At 43.3% G+C, this 21,718-nt stretch overlaps 1 protein-coding gene across 4 annotated transcripts in view; it reads left to right on the top strand.

The window, feature by feature from the left end:
• The window catches only part of Prkcb (protein kinase C beta), a 295,276-nt gene extending 274,685 nt beyond the window's left edge, over positions 1-20,591 (top strand). For 3 of the 4 annotated variants that reach the window (XM_074060333.1, XM_074060331.1, XM_020159751.2), the window contains one exon: positions 13,910-19,679. In XM_074060333.1, the coding sequence (XP_073916434.1) occupies positions 13,910-14,068 (159 nt within the window). In that variant the 3' untranslated portion in view covers positions 14,069-19,679. Of the gene's footprint in view, positions 1-13,909; positions 19,680-19,940 lie in introns of those variants that run through there. The other variant, XM_074060332.1, reaches the window with a different exon arrangement.
• The last annotated feature ends 1,127 nt before the right edge of the window (positions 20,592-21,718 follow it).

Genomic DNA, 21,718 nt, shown 5'->3' with positions numbered 1-21,718 from the left:
AGCTTTGCTCTTCAGACTCCGGATTCCAGGCTTAACAAAAGGATCTAGCTTTTACTCAGTATTTATTAAAGCATCAAATTTAACCCCACCCAAAGTACCAAATACTCAAGAGAACAGTACCTGTCTGAAAAATCATGACTTAAAAATAACTCTAATAAAACCTGTATGCATTCTTGTCTGGAAAAAACTATTGTGTTCCTGTCTGTGTTGGGCCCTGTTCTAAGGGCTTCCAAGCATTTCCTCATTTGATTCTCAGGTGTACCGTGGCATGTTTCGGATGAGGGGATAGAGCTTGGAGAAGTTAAGGCATTTGCTCCTGGTTGAGCAGCTAGAAGGTGGCAGAGCCTGGACTTGAACCCTGATCTCTGTACACCTAAAATCCTTAGAAAGACTATTACATGAACTTGGAGACCCGGGAAAGCCTGGGATTGTGCTAGGGGAGAGGGAAATGATAACACCATGTCCTGCTGTTTATTACAAAATAGGGAAGGACTTAGTATTCTCGCAATTCAAATGATTTGAAATTTATTTTAAAATATTGCTACAAACAAGTGGTGTATTCACACCTTTTACAGTTCCCTGGCAGGCTTTGAAAAGATGTAACTCTCAGTTGCTCCCAAAGGCTGGAATTTGGAAGCTGATTAAGACAGCAGGAATCCACTCACCTCTAGAGTGGGAACGGGGTGCATGGAAGAGGAGCACTGAAGTGGAGCTCAGTAGAGAGAAGCTACTTCTGCTCTCAGTTCTGGTGGTTCTTTGGGGTATCTAGAGTGTGATGTTTGCAGATCTTAATAAAAACATTGGGCTGCACTCAAATGCTGAGTAACAAATAACCCAGAGTCATTTAGGATATGAAGCCTGGAAGCTCTTTATCTGCTTGTCTATCTGTCTGTCCAGTCCCATTGGAGAATCCATTTAAGCCGATAGAGTTCCTTTTAGATGGGTGGAACTGGCAGGTGCCTGGGTGAGGTGAAGTTCCTAAATCACTTGCCAAGTGCATGACTTTGAGCCGTCCCCTGGAAGAGAAGCCTACAGTGTGAATTGCTGTGGCTGCACACTGGGAGGGAGCGTGAAACTATTAAGAGACGTGTCTGGCAGTCGCTGCAGAGATACAATACAAGTCAAGAATTATAAGATCGCCTTAGAAGTGGAGTTCAACTCCTCCATTTATAGATGAGAAAAAGAGGCACAGAGATTTGTCTCTCTTGGCCTTCCATGTAATGACGCTGGATTTTATTAGTAACACAACTCTAACATTAAAATGAGTCAGGGTGTTCTACCAAACTGTTTACTTTTACTGGAGAGTAGCGCCCTATCTACTTCATGGATCTCATTTCATCCTCACAAGAACCCCATGAAATAGGTGCTATTATTACTTCCCCTGTACTTATAAAGAAGCAGGCTCAGAGAAGCCAAGTAACTTGACCATGTCACACACCTAGTAAGTCCAAGTGCTAATTTAATTGAAGGTCCTCTCTCCTCACCTCAAAGCCCACTCTTAGGCAGTGTAATGCTTCTTCTCTCATCAGCTGAAATCAGGTACACAGATGGGGGATTTTAATTACTTTTGGTCTAAGCTTGAGTTTAAATACTTTCTTGGCTCGTTGACAGATACTCATGAAGTCTAACTCTACCCAGGGGGACTGGGTCACACAGAAGGAATGTGCACTGAGAGTCAAATGGACCCAGGACTCAACATTAGCTGTGCTGCTTAGCAACTGAGTAACAATGAAGCAGTGGGGCCCCTTTGGGCCTCCACAGGGGTTTTGTTACCCTGGTGAGCTCTTTGCCTTCCCAGTTAGTCTCCCCAAACCTTTCTTCTCAGGTTCTTTGTACTAAAGTCCTAGTCCCCTTGGTCTCAGCTCATAGCCCATCTTCTAAGTGACTGGGAAAGTTGAGGCCTGGAGATGCCCATGGGTGGGTGGCGTTCCATTTCCTATCCCCTCCCTGATTAGTCATCTTTTTTTTTTCTGGTGGGACTGGGGTTTGAACTCAGGGCTTTGTGCTTGCAAAGCAAGTGCTGTACTGCTGACTAGTCATCTTGACCTTCTACCCTCTCATGCAAGACTTACGCTCCTGACCCCATTCTCCCATCTCCCCATGCACGTCTCCTCTGTCTGCTGTGTCTGCAGCGACTCTCTGTATTCACTGAAGCTCCTGTGGTTATAAATAGGAACCCAATTCAAACTGACTTCTAAGAAAAAAAAAAAAAAGGGAGTGTTCAGGCATGACTCGATCCATGGTCTCAAACAATGCCATCAGGAATGCATTTCTCGGTATTCTTTGGGACTGATCTCCTTTGCATCCACTTCATTCGTTACTCTCAGAAGGTTTTTTTGGATACTGTTAGACAGATTTCATTGCTATGACAAACATCTGAGAAAAACTATTGAAGGAAAGAGAGATTTATGTTGGCTCATGGTCAGCTGGCTTCATTACTTCTGAGCCTGTGGTAAGGCAGAGCATCATGGCAGAGGGCATTGTGGAGCAGAAATGCTCACCTCATGGTGGTTGGGAAATAGAGAGAGTTAGGAAGGAGCTGAGGACATGGCATATCTTTCAAAGGCATGTCCTTTGTGACCCACTTCTTCCACAGTTCTACTACCTCCCAATAGTCCATTCAAATTTTGAATGCATCACTGGGTTAAAGCATTGATTAGGTCAGAACCCTCATGATCTAATCACCTCTGGTGTATTTTATCAGTCTCCTAGGTGTCCCTCAGTCCAATCAAGTTGACAGTCAAAATTAACCATCACAGTTTCATAGCAGCAAATAACTTATATCTTATTATCTCAGAAACTTTCACCAAAAGAGAGTGTCCTTTTCCTAACATTCCCAGAAGACTGAGACTCTATCTTATTGGAAAATACTGGGTCATATACTTACCTTTAATTCCATATCCAGAAGAATGAACTGTTCTGACTGGTTGGGCCTATGTCATTTGTCCCACTAAACCAAGAGACTTGTTCCCTTCCTATGTATACCAGGCATCTTGAAAGAGGAGAAGGAGAGAGTCCTTCTAGCACTAAGAGAGGGGAATGCCTGCTGGGGAGACACAGACAGCAGCCATCCACTCTCCTGGCCTTCCTCTTAGCATCAAAGCAAGCCAGGGCTTTTCCATCTTAAAATTATTTTCCTCAAACCCTAGATTGCACCTTCCTACTGTTGAGCCTACTGCTGCATGTTACTTTGCGGACAGACTTTTGAAAGAGCTGCTGGACCTTGTTATTTCCACTCAATAATAATTCATTCTTTCTTTCGTTCTGCTGCTATCTGCTCCCACCATTCCATGACACATCTCTCTTTGAGTCATCAGTGACCTGAAAATTGCCTCCCTCTCATACACTTGTCTTATCTTTCTTGACCTCTCCATCTTATTTTTTCCTTTGATCTCCCCTCCTTTAAAAACAAATCTGAAAAATAAATATTCAAGCAGTATCAAAAACTAAGCAATGAAATTAAGTCTTCCCCCCTTCCTTGACCCCTAGCTAGGCTCCTTGGTTCGCCTTCCCAGAGTCACCCACTATGAACAGATTCTTGAATGACTTTGTAAGAGGATGTGTGCAGACTAAGAAGTAGTCCACATCATATGCAAGGAGGGTGCTGGGTGTGATTTCTGCGCCTTGCTTCACTCCTTTCTGCCTGTCTTGGAAATGACACTTATCTGCACATCTCACTCTACTTCATTCTTTTAATAACTTCTTTTATTTGTGAGTACCATCAGCCTTTTATATCCCTGGGTTCTACTAACCAATCATGGGTAGAAAATATTTTTTAAAAAAATAGATTGCATCTGCATTGAACATATACACAATCTTTTTTCTTGACATTATTCCCTAAACAATACACTATAACAACTATGTACACAGCATTTTCATTGTATGAGGTATTATAAGTCACCTAAAGACGATTTATACAGAAGGATAAGCATAGGTTATATGCAGATAGTATGCCGCTTTATATAGGGGACCCGAGAATCCAAGGATTTTGGTATTTGAGGAGTCAAAAGATATTGGGAACCAGCCCACCATGGACATCAAAGGACAACAGTTTATCTGTAGGCTATGTTCAGAATCCTCTCCTTTTTTATGGCAGCACTGGGGTTTGAGCTCAGGGCCTCACACTTGCTAAGCAGGCAATCTACCACTTGAGCCACTCTGCCAGCCCTGTTTTTATGTTGGGTATTTTTGAGATGGGGTCTCATGAACTATTTGCCTGAGCTGGCTTCGAACCTCAATCCTCCTGATCTCTGTCTCCCAAATAACTAAGATTACAGGTGTGAGCCACTGGTGCCCAGTCCTCTGTCCTTTTGAAATCTTTTTCTCCCTGTTTTCATGACACTGTGCCTCCTATCTCCACAATCACCTTATCTCCACAACCACTCAGTAAAAATTCTGACTCCAGAATAACTTTCAATGACAGTAGAACTTACAGAGTTGAGACTTTCTCATGACCCAGAAGGAAAAGAATAAGGCTTGTTTTTTGTTAATTTGTAAATGCAGTTTCTTAAAAAGAACCACAAAGAAACCCAGCAACTTGGTGTGTGCCTCTGCTTGAAATGTCTTTCCACAGTGAGGCTTGTGGGGTGGACCCACTCTTGTCCCGGGGTGTGTGTCTTTTCCTCCTGACAGCTCCCTGGGATGCCCAGAGCCCAGTTCCACCTTGTAACTCCTACATTGCCCCAGCCTTGGTGGGCTGGTTTTCATTCCATGTTTAAGTGGCAGATCTTCAGTATGTTTGTAACTGGAATGGAGAATTCTGACTTCTATAACCCAAGACTGAGTCGGGCAGAGCTCAGTGGCAGCCACCTGCTACCATGCTGAGTATTAGAGGCACATGTTCTAAATTTGTGAAACTTCAAAAAATTTTGGTTACAGTTTCACTTTTCTTAACAAGCCAGCAGTTTCATCTCTCAGGATTTAAAAAAGAAGCAATTACTAAGCTTCAAAAGAATTAAACAATAAAGGACTATAAGGGCAGGACTCAAGCACCTCATTCTCAGAGGTGTACTGATTTCAGTTTACTACCTAGCTTCAAAACAAAATGGATGCTTGCATGTTTTTAAATGAAGTAACATACAACCACCATCTTTATCTAAGCTTGGTATAATTTTTCAAATACAAAGTTTGGTTTTAAGCTTGGCTAAAAAACAAAACAAAACAAAACAAAAAACTCAGGAACATATTCAGGGCTGACCTGAATGTGTAGTGTACACATACTGGAAATTTGGTTAATAGTTATAACACAGTAATATCACTGAAAATGAAGTCCTGAGTTCAGAATCTGGAACATTCTTCCATCACCGCCCCCTGCAAAGTAAGTCCATCCAACGGGGACAGGAAACTGGAGCTTAGGGAATCGAGGTAACTTGCTTGAATGGATGGAGTTGGCATTAGTACCCAGGTCATCTTTCTTGAAAGTCTATGCTACACGATCAGATACAGTGAGGTGTGCATAGTAGAAAGCCCAGGGGTTTTGGAATAAAACTGACTAGCTCTCTGACTTTACATCAGATGGCCTGGAATAAGTTGTTAACTTTTCAAGTTATTTGTTGAGTGGAGATAACCTTTCTCCTGCTCATCTTCCAGATTTGTGGGAATCAAATCATTAAAAACACAGGCAAATAGAGAAGATAATTGCTATTTGAGAGTGAGTTTATTTAAAGCCAGCAGTGAAGGTTTAGGATGAATGGTGAAGAATAGATAAGAAAAAATGGGTCTTTGTCGATATGGAAAAATGTTTACAGTGTTCTTCATCTAGTTGCTTTTTAAAAGCAGATAAAGAATCAAGTAGCGATTCCACATCTGTTTGAAGAATTAAAAAATCATCCATTCATCTCTTCTTCTAGCCATCCAGAAAACAGACCAAAATGTTAACCCAATAAAGAGCTTGGGGTGGTAGAATTGCAAGAAATTTTGTTTATTTTTCTTGGTGCTTTTCAACAGCTTGCTTATTTCTGCAATAAATGGAGAAGGCTGACAGAAGAGGCTGGGTCTCTGGTCACAGCTGGGATCAAATCATAGTCAGACCCTTAATCACTTCAAACCTTCCTTATACAGCAAGGACTTCATAGAGCTGTTGGGGGGAGGGTGTCAACAGAGACGATGTTTGTAAAGCACTTAGCAAAGCACCTGGCTCGTCATAGGCACTTAACACACTCATCGTTTGTCCATTTGATGACGTCGATTGCCTATACTGGGTTTTGGAAATGCAGTGATGGAGGGGGAAAAAGTGACTTTTCCCTCATGGAGCTGATAGTCTAGAAGGGAATAGACACAGAAAGCAGATAAGCAAAAAAATGAATGTGCAATGATCGGTTGAGAGATGTTCGATGTTTCTATGACAGCAATGAGCAGAACACTCTGGTAGAGTAACAGGAGAGGAGAGTGAGGACTCCACCTTATTTGAAGGAGATTCAGGACAGCTTCTCTGTGGAGGGGACATCTGAACAGAGATCTGGAAGAAAACAAGGCATAGCATGATCTTCTAAAATGAAAATGAAGGAAACCAAACAAACTTACTGTGAAACACAAAAGACCTCTCTCTTGCTGACTTCCTCTTAAATAGACATAAGAGACAAACTACCACCAGTGTGGGGGCCTTCATTATTAGCAGAAAAAGGGAGGCTTTCATCTTTCTTTTTTTCTGCCAAAGGCCAACTATGCCAAATGTCAGCTGACTCTTTGCTTAAGAGAAAAGCCGTACTCCACAAAGTGACTTTTAAAAAATGATCAAATGTGTGTGCAGCTCCACGTTTAGCTGGCTGCTGTCTCTGGGTGGAGCCGTCCTGTGCTTAAGGCATAGAAACAACCCTGAATTTCCTTGAATGTGCACACGTTATCTTTAAAAGACTCCTTTATTTATTTATTTATTTATTTTTGCCTAGGCTATATGGCTTGAATGTCTTTTGACTGAGACCCTCCAGTCTTGTTCTCTTGAGGAGGCTCAGGGTCCTGATGGAGACCTTGTGTTTTCAAAGTCAGGTTAAGCAACGAACACCCTAGAATGGGCCTCTGTGCTCTCCCTAGCAGTTCTCTCTGTCTCTGCCTTCTTTCCCTGCTAGGTCTCCCCCCTCGGGCACACCCCCTGGCTCTCTCCATATCTTCTCCAAAGAAGCAATCTCTCCTTCATGTCCCACTCATCTTAGACGTCACCCCTGTGCTCAAGGGCACTGCCTGTCACAGGATTCCATGCAGTGGCCTGTGTGTGCATCCATCTCCTCTCCTAGCCTGAAAGCTCTCTGAGAACAAGTACAAGGGCCCTCTTGTTTCAGTGTCCAGATGCAGCTATGCAGAGCCCTCCTCATCACCCTTAGCACCAAAGCCAACATAGGGCAGCCACTTGGGAGACCTTGCTTAGGGCAGTTGACTGAGAGGCCAGCCTCCACAAGGCCAGCCTCCACAAGTTCCCAGTATTCCCAGTCTCTTGATTTCTGTTTTTTCTGTTGTGATAGATTTCTCATTTAAAATAGATTTTGTAGATTATTTTATAATTATAAAATAACTCCTGATTTTTCAATTTCCAAAGATATAATCAAACGTAATAGATAAAGGGAAAAAAACAATCCTTAATCCTCACCTCTAGCCTCTGTGAGCACGTATGATAGGCATACAAATATCACATGTCCATTTATGTATGTCATTTATAGAATAGGAACATATTATATACTTTATTAGTAATGATAGATAACTATGTAATTTAATATTCTTCTATATCTTCTTTTAATTTTTCAGAGTGTTTTGCCTGGTAATACATCAAATAGATGTATCATTACTTATTTAACTGTTTTCCCTATTGGTTGACAATTGCTTCCAAAAATTTTTTTTCTGCTGGTTCTCTGATGAGCATCCTGAATCCTGATGGAGCTCACTCAGGAGTGTGTGTGTGTGAGTGTGTGTGTGTGTGTGTGTGTGTGTGTGTGTGTGTGTGTGTGTGTGGAGGGGGACCCAGGAAAACCTCCTGGAGGAAGAAAGGATACAGGATAGCAGGAGATAGCAGGATTGGGGGGGATGGGACAGGTGGGAAACGCATGTTCCTGGCAGAGAAGATAGCCTGCGACATGCATGTGTGTCCTAGGAACCAGAAATGTTTCAATATGGTGTCAGGGGCTGGTAGATGTGAGCAGTGAGGGGTGTATGGACCAGGTGACAAGGGTCAAGTCCTGATGGGCCCCATAAGACATTCTGAGGAATGTGGGCATTGGGCAGTTGGGATCCATTGGAGCAGGGAAACTTGTGCCCCCTTGTCTATGGCATCCCTTTCCCTAGTGTTGGTTACCTGTTGTCAACATGAGTCCAAATATATTAAATGGAAAATTCCAGAAAGAAGCAACTTAAAACTTTTAAATTACTGTTAATATAGTGTATTTTATAAGTACTGTATTTTATTATTAGTTATTGTTAATCTCTTGCTGTGCCTAATTGATAAATTAAACATTACCATAAGTATGTATATATAGGAATGAGCATGGTATATATAGAGCTTAGTGTCATCCACAGTTTCAGACACCCAATGAGGGGCTTAGAACGCATGTCCTCAGGATAAAGGATACTACTGAGGTTGACAGTTTTGAAAGATCCATATGGCTGGTATAACTGAGCTCCACGTTTGTTTATTTGTTTTTGAGGTGCTGAGAATGGAACTTGGGGCCTCTCACTAGCTCTAAGCACCTGTTCCATTGCTTAGCTACACCCCAGCCCTGCATTCAATAGCTAGACCCAAAGCTGTTAGTAACACAAAGACACAAATTAGAAGGAAGAGGGGGAGAAAAAAAGAAGAAGAAGAAGAAGAAGAAGAGCTCCCATATAAGCACTCCCAGGTCAGCTTTTCTCGCTAGGTTCTTAAATTCCGAAGCACAATTCCACAAGTGAAAATTCTTACTGCCCTCTCCAACCCTGGAAGAGCTGCCTGCAGTTTAAATAATCTCGTTGGCTTCTGGCCCCATCCCTGTTCCAGCAGCCCTATTGGTAAACCCCATGACAAAGGGATTGAATTTTCTTTCAGTAGCTAAATGAGCCTGAAACACCCACCCCAGATGGTCACAGAGGCAGGTGCGGTTCACACAGTGTTTGTAATTAGGTCCCTGCCACCAAGCTGCCCATCCTCCAAGGACACAGCTTGCAGTTGTAGGGCTGGCTCAGGCTGTGCCTCCCAAGGGCTGACGTCTCCATTTAGGGAGTGCTCCTGAAACTAACGGACAGTGACAGCTCCATTTGAAACACAGAAACACTTAACACGGAGCCTGTGATCTGTCAGCCCCCTAAGCTGCTTATTAGCAGGAAAACCATGCTCGTGCCACCTTGGTTAACCCCTGCTCTTGCCTCTCCACTGTGCTATCTCACATAAAGATTTCATTGTTCTCCAGGCAGTGAGGGGAGGATTGGGGAGGAAACTGTGGAGCTGCCAGTTGCTTCACGCTCCTGTCACAGCCTCTGGGGAGCCCAGGCAAATCAGCAGCCCTCTGGTGTGGTTGGAAACGGAGGGTTTTTAAAGGAAAAAAGTGGCCCCCCGAGGACCCCAGTGTCTCAGCTAACATACTTCCTAGCCTGGCTGGTGTGGACAAAGGACAGAAGCCTTCATCCCAGATCCCTGCCACCAGCACCTCCTCTTTCCTCTCAGTATCATCCTCTCTGATCCCTGCTTTCCCTCAACCCTGTCCCCTGTCTCTGGCTGCAGGGCTTCAGCAGTCTCCTACCTGAGCTCCTGGTGCACTTCAGTGCCCTGTTCCTCTCCATTCCCCACCACAGTCACACCTCATGCCCAGGTGAGTCCCTGGCATCTCTACCGGAGTCCCAAACTGACCACAAATGGAATCAACATTCAATCCCCCCACCATCACCACTACCATGCGGTAACCCCAGTGGCCTCTCTCACCAAGTAGCTCGAGTGGAAAGTCTTGGGGCACCACCAGTTCCTCCCTTCTTCTCAGTCTTCACAGCTGGTCTATCAGCAAATCTTGTCAAACTCTAAGTAGAAAACGTAACCCAAATCCAGATGTGTCTTTCCTTCTTTCCTATGCTCTTCTGCCAAGCCCTAATCCTCTCTCATCTGACTCCACTGTCACCTTACCCCTTCAGTCTGTTTTGTACACAGGGGTCCTGTTTAAACATGGATTTATGTCACCTAGAGCTCAGAACTTTCCAGTGATTTCTCATGGAGCTGAGATGAAAATCTGATTTCCTGGTATGGCCAGAGGACAATGTTCTGGTCCCCTCTGAGATCTCTCCTGTCCCCTGCCCCTTGGTCACTCTACTGTGGTCACACTGGCTTTGCAGATGATAATACTAAGCAAGTTCCCATCTCAGGGCCTTTGCACATGTTCTTCTGCCTGGAGTGCTTTCTTCAAGACATCCTCATCACATCGCCTCCCCTTGCTTAAGACATCATTTCCTCATTGCTTGTATGTGTTTTCTTATTTATGAATGAGATTTGAGCATATTTTCATATAGTTTGACTTTTTAAAAATAGTTTTCTCTCTTTTTTCTCAATTTTCCTTTGGATCATTGTTTTCTTCTGAATACATGAGTGTTTTGTAAATTAAAGAAAGAGCCTTTTTTCTTTAGTAAGTATTACAAACATGTTTTGCTAGTTTGTTGACCTTTAGACTTTATTTGTTTTTTTAACCATATATAATTTTTTATTTATTCATTTATTTGTTTATTTATTTTTGGCAGAATTAGGGCTTGAAGTCAGGGCTTCACACTTGCTAGGCAGGTGCTCTACTAAACTTAATTTTTATGTAGTCAGACATATCAGTTGTTTTGTTGTTGCTTCTTGGTTTATGTCCTTTTGAAATATTTTTCCACTGTTAGAATATACATACATTTATTCAGGCTTTTTTTCTAGAACTTTCTTGCGTTCATGTCTTTGCTTCATCTAGAATTGCTTTTCATCAAGTTTGCGTTTTTACATTTCCATAGCAAAATCAATATGCAATATATTCCAGGTGCATATACCTATAAACCCCAGCTACTTGGGAGGCAGAGGCAAGAGAGAGAGAGGCAAAGTAGAGAGAACTTATCTCAAAAGCAAAATAAAAACAAAAGGATTGGGGGCATAGCTCAAGTGGAAGAGCTCTTGTGTAGCAAATGTGAGGTTCTGGGTTCAGTCTCTAGCACGTGTGTGTGTGTGTGTGTGTGTGTGTCCTAATAACAAATGTTACTTTAAGTCTAACAAGAATCTTTTAAAAATTCGAGGCTGTTTCCTTGGTATTTCAGACTTAAACACTGTGAAAATACCCTATCACAGGAAGCATTTGCTGCCCATAGGGATTCACAGTAGAAAGTGGGAACCAGAAGCTACAGCTATGATACGTTGGTCACCTACATGGTGCCAGGCCCTGTGCCCAACACATGCGTTGTCTTATCTTGTCTGTGTCATAACCCCATATATTCGGAACTGGAACTGTCCCTGTTTTATAAAAGAGGAACCAGAGACTTTAGGAAATGTGCCAGTTCACACAGCGAATGGGTAGAAAAATGCCAGGATTAGAATTCTTGTCTACAGGCTCCTTTCTATCAAAGAAAAGCAAGCAGGAGGCTGAGGCTCTTTGAGCATGACACCCCTTGCACACATATCAAATCAGTCTGCTTCCTCTTACTCTAGGTTTTAAATAGGAATTTGCTCTTTTTTTTTTTTTTTTTGCTATACTGGGGTTTGAACTCAGGGCCTACACCTTGAACCACTTCACCAGCCCTTTTTGTGTTAGGTATTTTGGAGATAGGGTCTCGAGAACTATTTGCCCGGGGCTGGCTTTGAACCATGATCTTCCTGATCTCTGCCTCCTAAGTAGCTAGGATTACAGGCATGAGCCACAAGCACCTGCTGAACTTACTCTCCTTGACTATCTCAGTGGCCCCTCACTCTCTGAGCCACTGGAGCCCAAGGGGCAGTCATCAGTGTCCCATCAAGGCCCTCCCAGTTGCCAAGTGCAGTGACCACTTTCAATGACTTTCCTACTCAACTTCACTTATGACAATTCCTCTGTCCTTGGATTCTTCCATGACTTAGCTTGTCTGCTCTCTCCTGGTCCTCCTACTGCTGTAACCCAGTTTTAGGGGAAGCTTTACCTTTGGCAAATGAGAATAAACTACTTCCCTCACTGGATTGTTGCATGAATTAAAAAGGCAATGTGTGCCAAACACTTAGCAAATGTTGCATGGAGAGTGCTCAAGGGCCCTTATTGTTATTTGTATCTGTCCCCACCATTCTTATTTTGTTTTTTGAATTTTTTTCAAGATCTCTCTTTGGAACTCCAGATCAATTTGTACTTTTTTGGGGCAGTACTGGGGTGGGTTTGAACTCAGGGCCTCATGCTGCTAGGCAGGTGCTCTACCAGTTGGAGTTCCAGCCTTTTTTACTTTACTTTTTCAGGTAGGGTCTCTCACTTTTGCCTAGGGCCGTCCTCAAACTGCAATTGTCCTATCTCCACCTGCTGTGTAGCTAGGATTACAGGTGCGAGCTACCACACCCTGCCCAGAAGCTGCACTTCTGACTCCCTCTGGTCCTCACCTAGATTCTCTTCTGGCCTCTCAAAGCTATCATGTCCAAAGCAGAAATCATCATCTTTCTGAGTTCTCCTACTTTCTCCATCCCACTAGTTGATACAATCACATTTTCTGTCATTCAGAGCTAAGACCTCATCCCCTTCCCTGGTGTCCCTCCCACCTCCATTCCACTCCAGTATTCACTCTGTCACAAGCCCATTGAGCTTCCTTGTAAGAACGGAGCCCAGAACCTGGGCTCTGATGTCAGATGGATCCAACTCCTGCTGTGACTTTGCTGTTCATTAGTGGTGTGGTGGTGAACTTTACTTCAGTTTCCTCATTGATAAAATGGAGATAATAATAAATACTCCTAGTACCATTGGGAGGTTTAAATAACATAATGTAAATAAAGAGTTTTCCAGGGTACCTGGATATAGCAAATGCACAATAAATGCTAGCCGCCATCATGATGACTTCTATTTCATTATTAGACTGAAGTTACCTCCCATAGACACTGAAATACTCAGTTTTTATGCAAGCAGGTTTGGCTGGTGAGGAACAAAGAACAAGGAACCCCTGAGTTGGTGGCTTGTCTCTTGTTACGTGGGAATGTAGCATGTGTGTCACATGCACACATGTACACACATGATATAACTGCCTTCTGACCAGCCTTTTCATAGACAAGGACCTGCAGGATGGGTGAGAATTGGCAGAGGGTTTCCTCTTGAGAGCCTGCCGGCCTCACCAAGCACTGGTTTGTGTTTCCTTCTATATGGCTTCTTATTTGGAGAAAAGGCAACTGAGCTTCCCTCCTGGCTCCTTATAACTAAGGGTCAGTGAGGATCGGGCTCAGCACGGGGCATTGCAGATGCCACCCCCGTCTCTTGTGCTTGGGATCTGTATTCTGTTGAACTGGATGCATCTATTGTTCCTGATCAAGAATTATGGGACGGCGCTTTCAGGAATCTGCTGCTATAATTGTTGAGACCTCCCAGGTGATGTATAAATGGATCATTAGTTTGCATCTTGCACCACATGAAGCATCTCAGGTACCTCAGTTCTGTCCTTTCCGAAAGTGAGCTTGGCTGACTCCTTGGGCTTGGGTGGGGGAACATGCCACATGCCACTAGTCCCACCATCTCATGCTTTGCCATGCATCTCTGGACTGCCCAGAAGGAAAACCAGGGGTGACTCATGAGCTCTAGCAACTGAAGTTCGGGAGCCCAAGGTCATGTACCAAAGGTCACGAGAAGGTTGCATTATTTATGTTGCTGTCATTTCCGATCATTGAAACAACCTCTCTGAGTTTCTGAAGGGAAGGGATCTGAGAAAACCTCACCCGGTTTTGTTTGGTTCTGTTTTGTTTTGGCTTTTGTTTTTGTTTTTCCCACCCACCACAAGTTCTTTTCTTCCCCTCTCATAGTGTGGGCGAAATGCTGAAAACTTCGACCGATTTTTCACCCGCCATCCACCAGTCCTAACACCTCCTGACCAGGAAGTCATCAGGAATATTGACCAATCAGAATTCGAAGGATTTTCCTTTGTTAACTCTGAATTTTTAAAACCTGAAGTCAAGAGCTAAGTAGCTGTGTAGATCTCCGTCCTTCATTTCTGTCATTCGAGCTCAACGGCTATTGTGGTGACATTTCCTTTTCATTGCCGAGTTGCATCCATGTTTTGTTTTCTGATAAAACTAGAGTGACCATGTTGCAGAACCCAAAAGTCCTCAGGTAGCTTGGAGCATCTCTACGAGATGGAATTATGCAGGTGGCATACAGAAAATGTTGCTGCATAATTGGGACATTGTCAAAGTCCTCTTTCAATGTATGTCCCCAGCATGTCGGTTCCATAAGTCCAGTGGGAAGAGAAAAATGCTTGCTTTCTCTCCCTCATTTTGTGCACTGCCATTTTTACCCCAGCCATCCAATCTAGTTCATTCCTACAAAATGGGTAAATGAATTGGATGCTGGCAGTATTCGCTCCCTTCCTGGCGGGGAGTCCTTCCTGGCTTGTGTCCAAGTCCATGGTTGCTTTGCCCTAGAGGGAACCCCTCCACACTGCCTGTTCTGGAGGCAGTAGACCTTTGAAAAGAATATGCTAAAAATAAAATTTTATTTTTACTTTTTTTAACTCAAAGCTAAGAAGATTATCTAAGTCCTTCTAAAATTTCATGAGTGTGCTTTTAGACAGTTTCAATCTAAAAGCACTTCCAGGGGTCAAAAGGCAACCAGCTTGGGTGCTGCCTCCACACTGTCCTTTCTGCTGCTGTATGTCCCTGACCACCCCCCCACTCCCCATCCCCAAACTACTCCAAAGGGCATTTGGCACAATTCCCTGAAACAACATGGTCACTCTAGTAAGGTCCCAAAGGGACATGGTTTTACATTGCATTTCAAACTTTATTTGCTTTGGGGTTTTCTGTTGTTTAAGTGCATAAGAGAGAGAGAGAGAAAGTGACTCACTTTGTTACACATGCTTTCAAATCTATGTCCAAATGTTATTAACCACAATGACCTGCTTTGATTTCACCACGAAGATGGAGCTGGGCAGGCTCCTGCCTGTGGGGAGGGATTTGCCTAGGTTTGTTGCTGACTTTGGAAAGCTAATTAAATACTCAGAGGCAGACGCCTCTTCTTGAAGCAAAGATGGTTGTGTTCTTCACTTTGATGTTGTTTTGCAAGATGTTTGTGAAAATGTTCATTTGTATCTGGATATCTGTTATGTGCCATTTTTCTTCTAGCATCAAGATACAATAAAAAAAAAAAGAAAGAAAAGAAGAAATGCCATTTCAAGGAAAGCTACTCTCTTTGAAAAGTGTGGAGCTAAACTACAAAGTAGGGCCCGAGGAAGGAATTCAAGAGAAAGAAACTAAATCCAAATCTTAAACAGAGCCTCACTGTTCCCTCAGTCAGAGAGCAGGAGCTGAGGACCATTCAGGGACCCCTGGTGGCCTGAAATGGGGTGGGATGACCTGGCCGGAGCCTCCGACACTGTCACAGCTCAAAGCCCACATTCCCACCAAAGTCAAGTTTACAGGCCAGCTAGGAACATCGCCAAGGCTCTTGATCCTCTCATCAAAATCTCTACTCCTCTCAGTTTGGACACAATATTCTTTTTAACTAGCAACTTTGTGATCTCCCAGAAGCCCAAGGAAACATTGGGTGGGAGAGATTTCATTTCTGTCTGAGCAGGTTAGGACAGCAGTTGATTCCTCATTCTTACCTACTGTTCTCTGCTATCCTCAGACAGCCCTAAAGGGAATCCTAGAAGATCCAGGGCTTCTGAGAGATCAGCAAGGGACCTTTAAAGTTTGACAAATTCCTTGAAGTGAGACTTCTCATCTTTAAGAAAACCAAGTCTTGTGTTTCTGCTTAGACTGAGTTACTCACAGTTCTTTCTTTTCTGCTCCAGGCTTGGGGACCATCTCTCCCATTGCCATTGTGCAAGCAGTCTGGACCTAATGTGAAGGAAACTTGAAGTCCTAGCTGACAAGCATAGGACATTAGAGAAGGAGCGAAGACTCTAGCTGGGGAATCTGGCACTGGAGAGAGAAAATAACTTGCCCAAGTTTCTTAGGTGGGGTAAAAATCCAGGTGCCCTGACCCCTGGCATAGGGATCTGTCTGATCTGTAATAACACAAGTATCTCTGAGCCATGCCTACCACCAAGCAAGTAGTTTGAGGTCCTTTGTCTAGTTATTGGGTCTTGAACATGCTCTCAGGATAAAAACCATGGAGAAACATTGGGTCATTGACAAATAATCTAAGACAGCCTCCAAAAGCAATGTAAGAAGGATGGATGGGTGGATGAATAAATTAGATAGATAGATAAATTATGTGTATATATATATATATATATATATGTGTGTGTGTGTGTGTGTGTGTGTATACATATACACACATATATATATGACTCGACTCAAATTCTTGCCATTATTTTTCAAGTTCCATGGTTTTCAGAAATAGGTACTGAACCCAAAGTCTTGCTTCCCTCACATACCTTGCTGAAGGCTGGTCAGAGAAGCCTTCTGTGGAAGTAAGGAATCATTAGTCAGACTTCCCACTGTTTCTTTTCCACCAACATTCCAGTTCAGAGGAACCTGAGAAACAGAGTTTACATCCTACATAATCTCTGGAGAATACTCTGCAAATGATAAGTCTTCGGGAAAAGAAATTTATTTTTATGATCATCCATTTGTTCCCCCTCCATTCATTCAGCTAGCATTTATTGAGCACCAACCAGGTGCCAGGTTGGGTGTCAGGATCACAGTGGGAAATAAGATGCGATCCATCCCTCTTTCCCCTCTCCATAGCATCTGGTGGGAAGGTAGTCATTAAACATGTTCTTCAAAGCATGATGTGGTCTGGCAAAAATTAGTCTCCAGGCTAGTCAGGAAGAGCTTCTTTCAAAAAAGAAAAATTCATTGTCTGTGAGGCTCCTCTTTGTCTCTGGAGACCACAGTTTGAGGTATAAGGAAAAGGTACAGCAACAACCTCTTGGCCTGAATTTCTGGGCCAATCATACAGTGTGATGGGTGGGCAAGGAGATAAGTAGGATGGAAGATGGGATGGGGCTTGCTAGAAAGCTGAAGACTATCTCCATGCTCTAACAGACCACAGAATATCGACAAAGAGCCATGCTGTTTCCATATGGAGAAGGAAGTGGTTCTGCAGCTTGATTCTGTGTGCTGAGCATCACCCTCTGGGTCCATCATTCAGGGTTCTGTAGGGAGCACCCTCTCTGAGCCTCAGGGAGACACCACTGCCCTCCCAACTCTCTGCCCCTATCTTGACAGAGCCTGGTTCTTCTACCCCATCAGAGACAGGCTGAAATTTTCCAAAATAATTTAAATTAGGAGAGAATTGAAAAAAAGAAACTAAATAAGAAAATCCAAAGAAATGTACACAAAGTCCTTGGTAGCCATGACTAATTATCTGCCTGGATCCAAGAATCCCTCTTTTAATTTCTTAGACTTCCCACTGACCTGAGAAAGGAAGACCATGATCACACAGCTTCCTTGGGGGGTGAATAAAGGGCAGTGGAATTAATCATCCTCCTTGCATGAGTGCTGCTGTTCTCATGTGGCTTCAGGTGGTGTCAACCCAAAAGCAATTGTCCTAACAGAGGGGACCATTCTCTCCCAACTTCTAGATGACATTCTGGAACATTTTTGGGCTCACAGGACAAAGTCCATAGAGGCAAATCCTATTTGGGTCATGTGGCTGCCTAAAGCCTGCAATATAGCAAATAGGAAAGGGCTTCCCAAGTAGGGAGTTAGTGGGAAGGAAACTTCTGCAGCAAGCCCTTGGGCGAAGGGGAGGGGAAGGCCAGCTAGTGCCGATCATGCCAGAGGAGACCCAGAAGTAGGAAAAGCAGAAAACTGCCTCTCTGGCCCCAGCGACACCTGCCTCCTAGCCCACACATAACCTAGAGCTCCCAGACCTTGAAGGACCCTCGTACAGTTCACTTTATACTAGGGCTGAAAGTGGACAGTGCCCATTTGCCCTTAAGACCAGCGGAAATATATCCCATTATTTTGCTTCAGAGTGAAGTCCCTGGCTCAGGGGTGACTGTAAGTTGGAAAAAATAAAGACACTCTCCCTTAGTCAAGTCTTCATTCATGGATTCATTCATTATTCAACAAATGATTATGAAGTCTACTATGTGTGAGGTACGCTTCTTGACAGACAAGGACCCGCCCTTGTGGAGAGAAACACTAAATAAAAATTTGCCAAAGCAATAAGCACAATGAAGACAACTAAAAAGATGCTTATGTATGACCTGTGGAACCAGGAGAGGAATACACAGATGATATTAAAGGAAGAGGACACATTCAAGTTTCCCCTTGGACATAAAAGTAGCACATGGAGTGCCTAAGCATGGGACCTCCTACAGCAAAGTGTGGGTAGGACATGGCCTAGCATCCTGAAAACAGCTTCATCAGCATCTCTGGCCATGCTTACCCGAGCGTACTACTGATGGCAGCTTTGTCCCTGTCTTTACATCTATCCCACCTATCACTCAGACACCCCAATAGGAAGTAGGGAACTCCATAGAGAAATTTTGCCTGTCTCAGGAAAGCAGCCAAAAGGAAACAGTTCTGAGCCCAGCAATGAGAAATCCTTATCAACCAGTACCTACCTGTTAGGAGCAAAACCTCAGCAGGGGTTTAGTAAACTCCACGAGCTTGGCCAAATTCTGAGCCAGCCAATCCTTGTGACTCTCCCCTCTGTCCTCCAGCACAAGTCTGGCTTCAGCCAGACAACTGCTCTGGTGCCAGTGAATCTCAGGCATCATCCTTGGTTGTTGTGCAGTTAAACAGCCCTCAGTCTATTCCTCCAGCCTGAGGGACTGTGGTGAGGCAAACTTAGCAGTGATGTGGTCAGGTAAAACTCACCCACCCACTGTGCAGTCTTGGGCAAGTCACTTTACCTAACTGTGCCTCAGTTTTCTCATCTAACAATGGGGAGGTGGGTTCTCCAGATCTACCTGCTCTCTAGGCAGGTGAGTTGTGGATGGGAAGAGGCTGAGAAGGACCCCAGAGAGGCCAGAGTATCACATAGACCTCATGGTCAGCCCATACTCATGTTCCCTGGTAAAACTTACCCCAAACTACAGCTAGTAAACTAGAGTTAATGCATGGAAGGAAGGAAGGAAGGAAGGAAAGAAAGAAAGAAAGAAAGAAAGAAGGCAAGACTGAACAGAAGAATTGAGATGTTCACTTTTTAAGACTGCCCTTACAGACCTTACTTTAAACTTTGGGTTTTCTTCCTTACAATGCGTTGACCTGATACATAGTCATCTTTGGAGAGAATCTCTGGCCAAGACCCAAACTGTAGTTTGTGGCTGGGCTTGTGAACAGCCCTTCAAAGCCTAGAATGCACTTGTGAATGTGGAGTGGACAGCAGTCAGTTCCTTTTATTGAGCACTGAGCTGATTTCCTTATGTGGCTATTTTGCCTTCTGGGAGCAGGGTCTGTTCAACAGTTCCTCATTTCAAAAAAGGAGGCCTCCTGGCCACAGAGGTTGCTGTTTTTCTCAAGGACACTCTGTCCAACAACTAATACTGTGACATTAGGAGTAAGTTACCAATGCAATTAATATCAGAGTCAAAACATAACACCACACACACACACACACACACACACACACACACACACACACACACACACACACACACACACACACACACACCACACTACTTTATGGCCATCCTTAAAAGAAATTCAATGAATTTCATTCCTTAGAAAATGTCCACCAAGTTTTCTGTCCTGAAGCCAACATTCAATGTTAAATGAAGCTAATGCGTTCAATGCAGCTGCTAAAATTTGTCATCCCAGGGCTCTTTTTGACTCTGCTTGTAAAATGTCATCAGCCTTCCAATAACTACAATGTCTTGGTCACATCTTTCCTTCTCCTTATGCTGTGTTAATCTGTTTGCTTTCCATTTGGCAGAGAGACAAGCGAGACACCTCCAACTTCGACAAAGAGTTCACCAGACAGCCTGTGGAGCTGACTCCCACTGATAAACTCTTCATCATGAACTTGGATCAAAATGAATTTGCTGGCTTCTCTTACACTAACCCAGAGTTTGTCATTAATGTGTAGGTGAATGCACACTCCATTGTTGAGCCTGGGTCAGATTCCAGGCCAAGTGTATGTATCAATTCTAGTCTTCCAGGATTCATGGTGCATGTGCTGGTACCCAGCACGTGGAGAGCTTGTCTTAGAGGGCTTTTCTTTGTATGTGTAGCTTGCTAGTTGTTTTCTACATTTGAAAATGTTTAGTTTAGAATAAGCGCATTATCCAATTATAGAGGTACAATTTTCCAAACTTCAGAAACTCATCAGACGAACAGATGATGTCAAAACTACTGTGTCTAAGACCAATCTGCTTCAGTATTTGTAATTTTTAAAGTCAGAGCTGATGTTCCTGGTCAAAGTTTTTACAGTTATTCTCTAATACCTTCTTTGAATGCTAACTAAGCATGACTGGTATTTTTAAAAGTTGTGAGTAAGCTTTGCAGTTACTGTGAACTATTGTCTCTTGGAGGAAATTTTTTTGTTTAAGAATTGTTATGATTAAACTGACTTAATATATGCAAACTCTCTTGTTTACATGCCTTCTTTTAAATGCATTCCCGTAACTCACACAGAATTTTATTTCATTGAAATTGCTGTCCACATTTTTAAAAATAGGGCATCTTATATGAATGTTGGGCTTTCAGATTCTTTTGAGAAAAAAGTCAGAAGAATGGCAGCACTGAGCCTATGTTTCCATGTGAAAATATTTTGACAGAACTGAGAAATGACTGTCTCCTTTAAAAGCAGCATGTGTTACCATTTTACCACAGTCTCCACCACTCCCTATTGTATTAGACTGTCCATCCATTTCCCTGGCTGCTGTAGCCAGTTGAAGTTGAGACTTCTGCCATTTGTAAGCCACAGGCTTGATGACCTCAGTATTTTCCTGTGCCCATAATTGGAGTATCTGCAATCTGTCAAGTCTCTGTGGCTCATGTTCACTCATAAGCACAACGTATATCTCAAAATTCATCCCAGCCACTACAAAAATCAGCAAGGAGGCTGGTGTAGGTACAGAGGACACTCCCCTGTGGTCTATAGGCATGTTAGTTACTATTTGTAAAACACATATACTTATCTTTTACTATGCTGTCCTAATTTAGCTCAACATCTGCAAAGGAAGAAAAGTCTATGGCCTTTTCTCAACAGCAGCTGTACTTGCCCAGGGAGGCCCAAGAGAACATGGAAAAATAAGGGCGATTGCTTCTAAATGCTACAGTGTGATAAGGATTCCCACTCACAGAACAGAGTGGCACAGCACTGAGTCACTGGGTGTCAGCCCGATACTGTCTTCTCTGAATGAAGTCATGCTTCTGTTTTCTTTTGCAAAGATATAGTAATACAGTCTGCAGCACGTGCCTTGTAGCTGTTAAGACTAGTGGGTAGCAGAGAAGAGCAAACCTGTCATGCTAGGCACATTATGACTCTACAGGGTTTATTCAGCTCCTTGGAGGAGTCCCAGTAAATGGAGCAATTGGGCAGATTCAGTGAGTCCATTGATCCTACCTGGTGAGTTCATCTTTAGAGAGTTTCAGAAACTGCCAGTTAAAACTGGCTGAAGCAGACTTAAAGGAGAAACTGCACTCCACATAGCACATTTAGAAAACAAAAATACAGGGGCTTCTATAGTGTTTGGCAACCTGGCTCAT

Source organism: Castor canadensis, chromosome 17 (genome assembly GCF_047511655.1).
Source record: "Castor canadensis chromosome 17, mCasCan1.hap1v2, whole genome shotgun sequence".
Taxonomy (NCBI): domain Eukaryota; kingdom Metazoa; phylum Chordata; class Mammalia; order Rodentia; family Castoridae; genus Castor; species Castor canadensis.
This window is presented reverse-complemented; position numbering and strand designations above follow the sequence as displayed.